Source organism: Ruditapes philippinarum, unplaced genomic scaffold (genome assembly GCF_026571515.1).
Source record: "Ruditapes philippinarum isolate M1 unplaced genomic scaffold, ASM2657151v2 ctg7061_1_1_1_1, whole genome shotgun sequence".
NCBI classification, from domain to species: domain Eukaryota; kingdom Metazoa; phylum Mollusca; class Bivalvia; order Venerida; family Veneridae; genus Ruditapes; species Ruditapes philippinarum.
Window position 1 is genome coordinate 40235 of NW_026854447.1, and position 13174 is coordinate 53408.

The window sequence follows — 13174 nt, forward strand, 5'->3', positions numbered from 1 at the left end:
CTTATTTTCGTGAAAGGTTGATTTTCTTTTTATCCATAAGTATGACACACATTCAAATTTTGACAATAGCATAATAACAATTTTCTACAACAAGATTTGTGTTTTCTGATGTTATAATGTAATGTTTTTAATTTATTACAATTCCAACTCTGTTTTAAATTTACATAACGTTCCGTGTCAGATTTGTAGATTAAATGCTCTTTCCGGTTATTGTGCTTGGAAGGGTTCTTCCTTTGCGGTCTTTATTTGAAAATATGTCAAAGCTAATTGTTGAAGGAAAAGTGATTATTTTAGGGATTCGGGCCTTTCACGTAAAACGTCCACATGTTTTCTTCAACATACTTTTTATATAACGTAGAAAGATGATGTGATGTTATTACGAAAATCATAGGTGTATGTTAACATGTGATGTTTGTAAATATTGAATTTTTGGTGCTAAAGTACATTTTAAAATGAATCGGAAAATATTTTTCTGCATCATTCTATTTAAACGATACTTTTTCCATGATGACGAAATAGTCCATTTCGCTGTAAAATTATAATAAGATATTAATTTTAAAGATAAATATATATTTTGTAATTCCCATGTTAATTGGACCCAATTACGTAATGAACATTTTGTCAATGTTTGATGTTCCTGCAAATTAACAATTTAAACTGTAATCAGCGGCATCTGATTAGAAAATGTTGTCTCTTGTGACATGCTGAGTTTGATATTTTAATATACAGATGGTATTCAGCTGATAGGTTAATAGATTTTGATGCAAGTGAAAAAACATACATGTGCATGCATTTTACAGAAATATACTAAGCAAGGAGTTAAATAGACCATTCAAGCTATTGTTTTGCAGAGTAAAAAAAAGCAACAAAAAGAAAACAACAAAAAACCAACAAAAAAAACAAAAACAAAAAACCAAAAAACAACAGGGTGGATTCTAATATCATGCAAAGACTTATAGGCTTATCTTTTATGATTTCAATCTTAAATTCATGCAAAACGTATCCGACCAGAACAAAACTTCAAATAAGCAAACTTTTTTAATAGACACGTTATGTTAAAAAGTACATCTACAAGAGGTTACTTCATCTATTAATAATCTTTCTAATCAATCTAGATTGTAATTTATATGAATTTAATATTGTAGAACTAAATAATGTTTAAACCAAAAATGTCTCATTTAATTTAAACAATCCGAAACAACCGCTATGTTTTCAATTTGACACATTCACTGTTGAATGAAAGAAAAATCCCCAAAGATACCCAATGGAAAGAACTTTTGGAACACTGTAAATTTTGAGAACACTACACGTGTTTTACCAGTGTTTCACACAAAAACACTGACGTTTTCATATAAAATGCTTATGTTTTGTATACGTTTCAGTGAAAACACATATGTTTTATTCATGTTTTCCGCTCGATGCCCAGAAAACGGTGGTGTTTTCACAGGACAACCTAGAATATATAATTAAATAATTTTACATTATTGAATGAGTTGAAGTCACGCAAGTGTTGTGAATAGGCCACATGTAAAAAAATAATGAGACAAAAACATCATTTGTGTCGGAAAATTCGTTTATACTTGTCATCCGGAAATCTGAAAACACGTGTTTCGGCCGAAAACACTAAGGTTTACACTAAGGTTTAATCTGACAGCGGTTACTTCCCCTTAGCATTGATTAATTTTTTTTTTATAATTAGAATTATTTTTGTACAATCCCCATATTAAAATATCTAGATCCAGAAACAAATTATGATGAATTCAATTACATAAAATATTTAATAATAAATAAATTCGAATCATAGCAGCCAGATGCTTGCGTGTAAAGAGTACGCTTCGATTGATATCTCCGTAAAGCGCCTGGCGATGTAGCACATTGTAGATCAGACGACAAAAACCGCCAGAAATTGTTTGCCTCATTTTTGTTGTTTCTTCCATAACAGATATGTACAACAGTTGCTTAAATAGATTTGTTAATATTTTTAACGTTTTTACAGGTGAATGGTTAGGTTTTATGTACTATATAGTCCATTTTCGCTTCGATAGACGAATTGAAACAGGTGGGTGGGGAATGCTGTTTACGTTACGTGATTAGATTGGTCAGTTATTTCTGTTTGTGTAAAAATTACTAAAACTGTTGGTGTTCTTTTTCACGGATTTGTATTCAAATCACTTTGGGGTAGTTTTGAGTTGTATCGTTTGTTTCCTTGTTAAGGATTAAAATAATTTAAATTTGTCTTTCAACTGGTCCACCAGGGCAGGAGTATTTCTGTCCACACACACTTTCTAACAACAAATTGAAGTAAAATCTTATTTACATTTAGTGATGTAGGAAATGGCGCATGATGTCCAATGATCAGCTATGGGATTGACTATGTTTATACCTGTCTGATAATGCAGGTATATAAATAAACAATTTTTATCTAGGGGCCCAGACTATTTTACATTAGTTATTTAGGCATTTCTTCTAGAAAGCTGGGGCCCTACCCAAAAGTTAGGACCATTGCGACTGGGTCCCTGATATTTTATATTCCTGTAATGGAAGCACGATGGGCAGGTGTAAATAATTGTCATTTAACAGTAATTGTATAAACCTTTTGATTGAAATTTCCTATAAACCCCCACCCCCCTAAATTTCTTTATTTTCAATATTTTATAAACTTTAGAATGAAAAGACAAATAAACATATATAGTTCTATATTATTATCACACATTTATAATAAATGTTCCTTTGTCAGGGTGCAACTATTCAGCTTTCTCTGGATTTGATTCTTAATTCCATTAATTTCGATTTGATTATTGAGGCTAAGTTAACATTAATTTTATATAGGGAATACTTTAAAAATAATTTTTAACTACACTTAAACTTTATTTAGGACAGCAAACAAAAACATACTGAATAAAACTTTTAAACAACATAGCTAGAAAACAGAAACCATATCATGTTACATTCAACGTGTTTTGATTGGATAATTGAGAACATGTTGTCAAGTAAAGAAACGCTTATATTATATATAATATTTAAATATAAATTATTCAATTAATATCAGAAAGTCAAAGTGTTTTTCCCCTACTTTGGGAATGGTGCTGGTACAGTTAACGGTACCGGACAGATTGGGAAAAAATCCATCGGTTTGACTTTAATTGGGAATTTTATTTTAGATGCAAAATATTTATTGGGAATTTCTTTTATCCAGGGAGGTGATGAAAATTTTGCAGAACTATACACTTTAAAATCATCTATTATTAACTTTAAAGATTATTTTTGCTGCTTGAGGTTGAAAAAAAAAATTGATAATCATAACAATTGTACATAAAAAATGTTTAGTAGGTGTGAAACATAAAGTACGAAATGAACTGGGTACGAATATCACTCATGTGGTTTTACTTGGTTTTTATCGTATATCACTTATCAATACGGAAGGCTCCGAGGCATGCATTACTGTTTTTAGAGGAAATTTTCAGTGTTAAATTTGGAATTTATCAGTCATGAATTGGAAAATTTGCTGTCTATTTTCTATTGGGAACGGTGCCGTTTTCCGGTATCAGTTATATAAGGAAAAACACTGGGTTGTTGATTTTAGTCATTGACTAGATTTCTACCAGAATTTTTTTGTTTTTACTCTCTTGTGCAAGTTGTGGTTATAGAATGTGATGAACATATTGACTCTTACTTTGTAAAATGTTCAGATACAAAGACAGTTGCTAAAAAATATCAAGATCTCAAGTTTGTTTTGCCCCTGTCTTGCATATCTGTAATGGAAGAACAGTCATTATGGATAAATTAATACAGGTACTTCAATAAAATGTAATTTTGGGTACTGTCAGATCTACATGTTACGCTACAAGTTTCTTCTCATAATTACATATTTAACAACTAGTATGGCTAATGAGTACAAAATTTTGGAGGTACTACACTACAAGGCAGAAGAGAATATCTGTACTTGCAAGCAGTCTTGAAGACCTTCTGAAGAAAGGTAAGTATTTTTACACACTACAGCACAATTACAACACAGTGTTAGGTTGTGTGCTCAAAAGAGGAATCTCAGAATTATTTAGAATATAAAGCCTTGTCATAAGAAAATCTGTACAGGTGTGACTACTGTACAGCCACAGTTGATGGCGTAAAACACTTTGTGAAAGTCTGGTGATCCAGATGCCAAGTAAAACCGATATGTGAATAGAAAAAAATAGACATTTCACAGTATCATAGCTTTATTTACATTTGAATTGATTTTTTAAAAAAAGAAATGTGATTCTACCTTTCTGTGTTTAATTTTTACTACATTTGCAAATTCAATAAATTATCATCATGTAAGTATTACCTAATTGCAATAACTATTGTCCTCCACTTTGATTTTCACAAACATTTAACATGGTGAACCCTAAATGTTAATCATATTATTCACAAAATTTTAGCCTTGCAAAAATATCTGATTTCACAGTATAAAGAAAATTCAAACAAGTAGACTCAAAACACAAACTTTTCACAAAATATAATAATCATGTTAACAGTAAAACAAACCCTACTTGATGATATTATTTAGAATTTTCTTAAAAGAAAGGAACAGTTGTCAAAATTTAATTTGAGTTCTATATATGCTGTTGAGATCCATTTGTGATGGCAGAAATCATATTCATGAATATAACTACGGATCTCATCTATATAATATTTGATAGCTACAATACATAATTGTTATGTTAGAATGACTGTGTAATGTTTAACAGAAAAGATCTGTAGTTTGATAAATAATTCAAACAGTTTGATACTTCGATCTAGTTGGTATTGATGACTATTTCTCAGAAACACTAACTCAAGTTTTATTCAATATTTTAGCTGGTGACAAGCAACAGTTGCAAGGAGGAAGTTTGATTGTTGTGCTGGAAAAAGATGTGACAGAAATGGAAGAAAACGCCATCCTTGACATATTCAAAACTAAGTATTGATGCTTCTAGGGAAGAAAACGCCATCCTTGACATATTCAAAACTAAGTATTGATGCTTCTAGAAGACCAACAAATATGAGAACCTGATATTCCAAAAGACACTGTTGTAATGTTTGGGCAGACACCCAAGATGCCAACATGTCAAAGACTGAGACAGAGTCCACAACTGTTACCACAGCGACAGAAATTGTAACACCATCTTGTAAGTTGCATGAAAAAATTGTAGATTTGAATTTTCTTTCTTATCAGTTGACTATTAAAATCTGATAAATAAATCAGCAAAAACCTGGATCATCCCATCCACCCCTTTATCCAATCAGATGTTTACTGTGCGTTCAATGGTTACCCAAAGGTCCTATACTTCATTGAGTGGATAGCCAGGACCCAACCATGCAGGCATCTAGTCAGGTCTGAGTCTTTAATGGATGTACATCCTTACTGCAGGTTTATCATGCCATGGCTTAAATAATTTCAAAGATTAATATGTTGTACTAAAATTACAAAATCATTTTATCAATATGCATATTTACATGTCACATTATAAGTCTTTATAATGAGGTTCTTTCTAGCAAGTCATTTGGATATAATAAAGTTCAAAGATTAATTCCTAAAATGTGTAGACTATGAGTATGTATAAAAATAACCATGAATGGTTATTATTGTAATAATTCCAGAATTATGTACTTCACAACAGCAGGTGTCAAGTGCTGTGTGGCAGCCGTAAAAAGTTGCCCCGTACTTCACTTCAGTGTTGTTATATTTTCTGGTCCTTCGGGATCATTGATGCCAACACTATAAAGTGTTGAGAATTGAGTACCGCTCAAGCCGGTGCTAGGGGGCGTGAGGGATGTTGCACTTATTCATTATCCCTCATGTACAGACTCAATCAAACCGAGTCTGCAATTCTTATGTTATTTTGTTGTGATTAATGCTTCCGAGGGATCACTTTGTTTCCAGAATTATTTACAGTATTGTTTGGATGTATAATCATAAATGCGACGTTTAAACTAACATGAGGTTGGTATTGACCCCAACAACCATGTTACATATTTGTTGCTGAACAGAACTTTTTCCTGAATGTGGAGGAAAATACACTAAAAAAATTAACTAAGAAAAAAAAAAGAAATAATTTATAAATTACATCATATATGAGCATACACAAATGGCTGTTAATTGTGTCATAAATTGCATATTAAACATTAATGGTTATAAAAATATTTGGAAAGTGAAATTTAAAGGCAGGTGATCTATGCTGTTTTGCTACATTTCCTTTTTTAATTATCATATGATTATCTATAAGCTAATTATAATAATTGTTTTTCTTTTTTTTTTCAGATGTTGTTGGAAATTAAATTAATTCTTGCAGTAGGCCACATCCAACCATTTGTTGACAATCTAGAGATATTGTTTGAAGCAGTAGCTACACTTAAACCTGGAGGAAAAGAGGTATGAGTTAAGATTACTGTTAGGGCAGGCAACCTTGTGGAAAAAGGAAAAAGATATCATTGCAATCTTACTATGCATACAGCACAGCCTTGTTATAATGCGGCTTAAGATATAATAATGTTTAAAAGAGGGTAAAAATTGTATTCACAAAAGGTATAGAATAGAAAGAAAAATTCCATATTTTTTTTAAATATATAATAAATACTTTTTTGTTTGGATATAATGTGGTTAACTAACATGGTCTATATAAAGGATTCAAACTACCATGTTATAACAAGGTTGTGTTGAACCTAGGAGACCCAGTCAGAAGTTGATTATGCTTCTGCACCTGTACATTAATCAAATAGTTCTGACAATGATTATTTGTTGTTGTTGTTTTTTTTAGATATAAAATATCTGATTTTTAATACAAAATATGTAATTTTTAATTTTAATGTGCTTTGAAATACATTGTCTGACTGGACTTCAAAAATTTGCGACTTTATCCTGAGATATATTGCAGGAAATCCAACATGGCATAATCTTGTTTTGTGGCTGATGTTTGTTTTTACAGTGCTTTTGTCACTTTAATGCAAATATGGTTAAAATTGTTAACGCAGTGTGTTGACTGCTAATCATGTGTTCATTTTGTCATATTGAAAGCTGTGTTTAGGATCTGATTGTGTGCGTTTCTGTTTACTTAGAATTACTGATTTCTGTTGCAGTGCAAAGATGATTTGGACGTTATAAGAGCCATAGAAAGTAATACAGGATTCAAACATGGAAAGGGGTGCAAGACTAGATAAATTGTAGTTCTACATAAGGTATAGTTAATTTACCGGAATTTTTTTTTGTCAGTTTTGTATAATACCACTGAATTTAATTTTAACTTGAATACTTGCAGCCGCTAATCATGACAAGACACATTTGTAACTGACAAGGGACAAAATTCTGAAATTTATTAAATGAATTAATGTCAAAACTATCAAAGGTATCAGCACAAGACTTTGATAAATTCATTTTATATTTGCTTTACATCACAAGACACACTGTTCAGACATGGGGAGTTATTCTTAAAACTATATTTTGGAGTTATGCCCCTTTTCAACTTACAATTTTGTCAAAATAGCATATTAAATGGATTGACTTGTAAACTTATTTAAGTATATGATAAGTATCTCTATAGATATGCCTCTTTGTCAAACATGGTATCTCATTTTATTTCATGAAATACTTACCTGACATTACATTTAGGATTTCATTTCGTCCTACCTTTTGAACTCGCTTAACCGGAAGTGTGCATTTGTTTACATCCATAATGCATTGAAACAAATAACTTCCTGAAGTTTTAACCAACCAGAACACACTTCCGGTATTCCCACGTGAAATCAGTTTTTCGTTTTTTGCGCCTACCGTTTAGATGTACTTTTTGAGCTCGTTTACTAGTTTTATTTTTTATTTTACGGTGGTTATTGTTGTGTGTTGGATTATGGCTCAAGAAGCAGTGAATTGCGTCTTGGAGCGCGAAGAAGGAGAGATTTCTGATAATTTTTCGCCAGGCCATGTGACCGATAATGGCGAGTCATCAATGTTTCGGGCTAAATTGCCGCATAAGAAACAGTCGGATCACGGTAAAGAAAAACAGAAACGTAGATCCAAATATGACATTTTAGAGGAAAAATTTAATCAGAAATTTGAATCTATTGATGACAAGTTTGATAAATTATTCAGTCTGTTTCAATCTTCGAATATTCGGGATACTTCGCCATGTACCGATGTGCAAGAAGATGAGACTCGTAACGTAAATTCGCAACAAGATGTTTTATCTTTATGCGGGGATAGTACTTTAGGTTCCGACACAGATTCGGATAGTGACAGAGATTTTCACAGAACACGTGTTCAGAATTCTGTTAGAAAAGTTTCGGATTCAGAAAATCTCAGTGAGCATACTAAATTGGGACTGTATGAAATTTTTGGTGAGGATGCCAAAGTTTTATCAGAGAAGGAAGATGTTGGTATTACCTTAGACCAGTCTCAAAAAGATGTCTTGTATAACAGTTACAGGTGTAGTACTCCTTTATTTTTGACTTCATACAATGAAAATGTTCTTGATATGTTTCCTGTTAAAAGTGACACTGAACAATTTTTACAAGTGCCGCCAGTGGATCCTTTGATAGAAAGTTGTTTGATTAAACGACATGGTCCCAAAGCAGCATTTTCTAGCTCTAAGATAAGAGGTAAAGGTTTATACTCGCAACCTTATAAGACTATTGAAAGACTTGCATATAAAGGTTCTCATGCCGCTAGATTAGGTATTGTTATTCAGCTGTATTTACAACAAAGCCTTGGTGATTTACTTAGTTTTGTTCAGTCTGACAGTTTTGATAAGGATACTGCAGAAAAGCAGATTAAGGATGTGTTCTCTATGGCCACTAAGGGTTTAGACCAGCTAGGAAGAGCAGGTGCTTTTCATCATATTATAAGACGTCATGTTGCTATGTCTGATACAGCTTTGTATGAATTACCAGATTCACAAAAATTCCTCAGTTTACCTTTGACAAATGACGGTTTGTTTGGTACAGAACTTGAAAATTTATTAAAATCAAGGAAAGAACAGAAAAAACAGGTGGATGATTTGGTACCTGATGTTAAGAAGAGGGAGTTTCTTAAGAGGAAGCCTGTCTCTTCTACGACTGTTCAAGACACATCAAAGCGGCCTTGTTTTTCGCAAAATAGATCTGTTTCCTCTGATAATTTTCGGATCCCCAAGGTTCCAAGACCTTCAACCTCAGGTTACAATAAGCAGGGAAGTGACAGAAAAGGCAACTTCAGTAGACCTAGTGCAACTGAGTCCTTTCCACCAAGGAACTTTGGCCGAGGACGTGGTAAAACAGATCGCAAATGACAAGGTAAGCATTATAGCAAAGTGGCCGCAGATACCTGTTGGGGGCAGACTAAAACACTTCCTGCCTGCTTGGGAAAATATAACTCGAGATCAGTGGGTTTTAGATTTAATAAGAAACGGTTACAAGCTAGAGTTTATTCAAAAACCACCTTTTTCAGGTATATTAGAAACCAAGGTCAATCAAAAAGAACATTCTTTAATTCATACAGAAATTCAAAATCTTTTAGACAAAAATGTCATCGAAATAGTTCCAAAAACTCAAACACATCACGGTTTTTACAGTACGTTATTCCTCGTCCCGAAAAAGAACGGAGAGTTACGTCCTGTCATAAACTTAAAACCCCTGAACAGGTATTTGCAGAAAAAACATTTCAAAATGAACAACATGAGGAAAGTGTTAAATTTAGTTCGAAAAGGAGATTGGTGCATAAATCTCGACCTAAAAGATGCATATTTTCACATAGAGATTTTCAAGGGCCACCGTCAGTTTCTTCGTTTTTGTTTCCAGTCAGTTGTGTATCAATTCAGAGCACTGTGTTTCGGTCCGACTGTGGCTCCTCGAGTTTTTTGCAAAGTAATTGCTGTAGTAGCATCTCATCTACGCAAACAAAGTATTCGTCTTGCAACTTACTTAGACGATTGGCTTGTTCTAAACAGTCTAAGAACACAACTTTTAAAAAATCGAACAGTCCTCTTAAATCTCCTTTTCGAACTAGGTTTCATGGTGAACAAGAAAAAATCGTATTTGTTACCTCTTCAAACAGTAACATACATAGGGGGTCTTTTCATGTTGAAAAAAGGGATAGTTTATCCAACAAAAGAAAGGATAGTCAATTTACAGAAGGCAGCAAGACAAATTTTACAGGGTCATTGCACAGCCAGACATTATCTTGTTTTGTTAGGCATGATAGCATCTTGCATAGATCTGATTCCCAATGCACGGTTGTTCATGAGGCCTATCCAGCTTCATCTGTTACAAAACTGGAGTCCTTCGAGAATGTCCCTTTCATGCAAGATCCAATGTACACCTTCTTTGACTCCTCATTTGCATTGGTGGTTACAGGAAGTGAACATTCTGAAGGGTTGTTGTTTTCAATACAGCCATTCAAATGTTATACTGACCACAGATGCAAGCAGTTCATGGGGCTGGGGTGGTCACATGAACAACCGTACTGTGCAAGGCCGTTGGTCTCAGATAGAACGTCTACAACACATCAATTGCCTGGAGATGGAGGCAATAATTCGTTCAGTCCGTCATTTTCTGCCCCTTCTAAAGAACAAGTCAGTTCTGATTCGAACAGATTCGAGCACATGTGTTCAATATATCAATCGCCAAGGGGGGACAAAATCAATAACACTTTGTCAAATGACTTGGAAGTTGTGGATGTTAGCTTTGAGCAACAAAATATTACTGAGGGCAGCCCACATTTCAGGAAAATCAAACATATTAGCAGATCTTTTGAGCAGGGAATCAGTGAGGGATACAGAGTGGTCTCTGAACAAAACAGTTGTGATGTCAATATTCAATCTTTGGGGACATCCTCTGATGGATTTGTTCGCAACATACAAAAACAAAAAGACACAACTGTTTTGCTCATGGATTCCTCACCCTCAAGCTTATGCCTTGGATGCCCTGTCAATTGCATGGCAGAACATGTTTGCTTATGCGTTCCCGCCTGTGCAGATTTTGCATCGTGTTCTGTCACACCTACAACAATTCAATTGCACTCTGATTCTAATAGCACCAAATTGGCCGAGACAACCTTGGTATCCAGTACTATTACAATTACTTGTAGCAAACCCTCTTTGTCTACCACTGCAGCCGGATTTAGTGTCCCAAGGGATGGGCAAGATTCTTCATCCAGATCTTCGAACACTAAATCTGACTGCATGGCTCATATCGACCGATATTTCGAAACAGAGGGATTTTCAGAAAAGTCTAGGAAATTGCTTGCATCTTCCTGGAGAAGGGGAACACAAAAAGACTATAGGTGTAAATTCAAATTGTTCTGTAATTGGTGCCGTGAACAACAAATTAATCCATATGCAGCATCTTTAAAGGACTGTGTAAATTTTCTTGCATACAAATTTCATCAAGGTACTGCATATAGAACTATTTCAGGGTATAGATCAATGTTTTCAGCTGTCCTTCCTTATGTAGACAAAGTTCCAATTGGGCAACATCCTCATGTTATTCGTTTACTTAGGGGTGTATTTAATGAAAGGCCACCAGTTAAAAAACTTGTACCTGAATGGGATCTTCTTTTTGTTTTAGGTTCGCTGAAGAAGGCACCATATGAACCCCTTTGTAAAGCGTCTTTGAAGTTTTTAACATGGAAAACGTGTTTCCTGATAGCAGTTACATCATTTAGACGTTGTAGTGATCTTCAAGCTCTTAGGTTGGGGGAAAGTTTTGTTAATGTGCAGAAAAAAGGTATAACTTTTATTAGGCCAGGTTTGTCAAAGCAAGATCGGCCAAATCACAAGCCTACTCCTATTTTCATACCAAGTTTTCCGGACAACAAGAAACTAGATCCCAAAAGATGTTTAGCTTTTTATTTAAAAAGAACAGAAAAGTTTAGAAATAAGTCTGGACAGGATATTACTCAGTTATTTTTATCTTCTAAAAAGCCACATCAACCAGTTTCATCTCAGACAATATCTACATGGATTGTTAAAACGATAAAACATGCATATTTGAGTAGTGAGAAAAGTGTTAAATCTATTAAAGGTCACTCTACCAGAAGTTTGGGTCCTTCATGGGCTCTTTTCAAAGGGGTATCTATGAAGGAGATTATGGAATCTGCTGACTGGTCTAGGGAGACTACATTTACCAAACATTACTTGGCGGATTTGAATATTAATTTCATTGATGTTTAAGACAATAAGAATTGTCTTGTTTAATATATACATATATATATTTTCGTTTTTTGCGAGTTTGCAAGGATATTTAAGTATATTTTTGATCGGATTTGGAGGGTATATTATATTTTGGTATTATACACATACCTACAGATAAGGAACTGTTAGTATTTGTACAGTAAACAGTGTAAATACAGTGGGATTTTTTAATACAGTGGTTATGTTCATATTGGATTGAAACTTATTCATGCAGTTTTTGACATACCTAATGAATTGTTCCAAGTTTGGATTCGTCAGAGGTAAGTTCTTTTAAAATTTCTTTATTGTTATTTGATGTTTAAAATGTTATGGATGGATTTCAACTTGAATCTCCCTCCACCAGTAATTCTTTAACTGCTTTATAATCAGATATTAATCCTAAATGTAATGTCAGGTAAGTATTTCATGAAATAAAATTGAAAAATTTGTATTTCAAGTTATAATTTTATGAATAAATACTTACCTGACATTACATGATCCCTCCCATCCACCCCACAGATTTCAAGTTTCCATAGGGCCGTTAGGCGCAAAAATGGAAAACTGATTTCACGTGGGAATACCGGAAGTGTGTTCTGGTTGGTTAAAACTTCAGGAAGTTATTTGTTTCAATGCATTATGGATGTAAACAAATGCACACTTCCGGTTAAGCGAGTTCAAAAGGTAGGACGAAATGAAATCCTAAATGTAATGTCAGGTAAGTATTTATTCATAAAATTATAACTTGAAATACAAATTTTTCAATTTTTTGCCTGTCTTGTCACTATATAAAATAGACGAATGTTGGCCCTGCTCAGCATGGCATGGCAGAAGATCGAATTTCTGACCTACTGCTCCAGAACCAGACATTAACTAACACTTTATTATGTGCTGGTTGGAAATGCTTAAGGTAGAAGATTTCCCTGATCCTGTTATGAAGGATGGTACTCATTCATTGTTTTATTCCATGTTCATGTTGCAGGATATTGAAGAAGCTAATCTGTCAAAGGTCCTGTCATCAC

At 33.6% G+C, this 13174-nt stretch overlaps 1 protein-coding gene across 1 annotated transcript; it reads left to right on the top strand.

Moving 5' to 3' along the window:
• The first annotated feature begins 7587 nt into the window (after positions 1-7587).
• Positions 7588-12916, top strand: LOC132740146 (uncharacterized). Its single transcript, XM_060727997.1, has 2 exons — positions 7588-9279; positions 11551-12916. Exon 1 carries the CDS (start codon positions 7791-7793, stop codon positions 9273-9275), a length of 1485 nt encoding a protein of 494 aa, XP_060583980.1. The 5' UTR covers positions 7588-7790; the 3' UTR covers positions 9276-9279; positions 11551-12916.
• The last annotated feature ends 258 nt before the right edge of the window (positions 12917-13174 follow it).

Excerpts from the sequence above, each read along its gene's own strand:
- LOC132740146 (XM_060727997.1), top strand. The coding sequence starts at position 7,791 with ATGTACTTTTTGAGCTCGTTTACTAGTTTTATTTTTTATTTTACGGTG.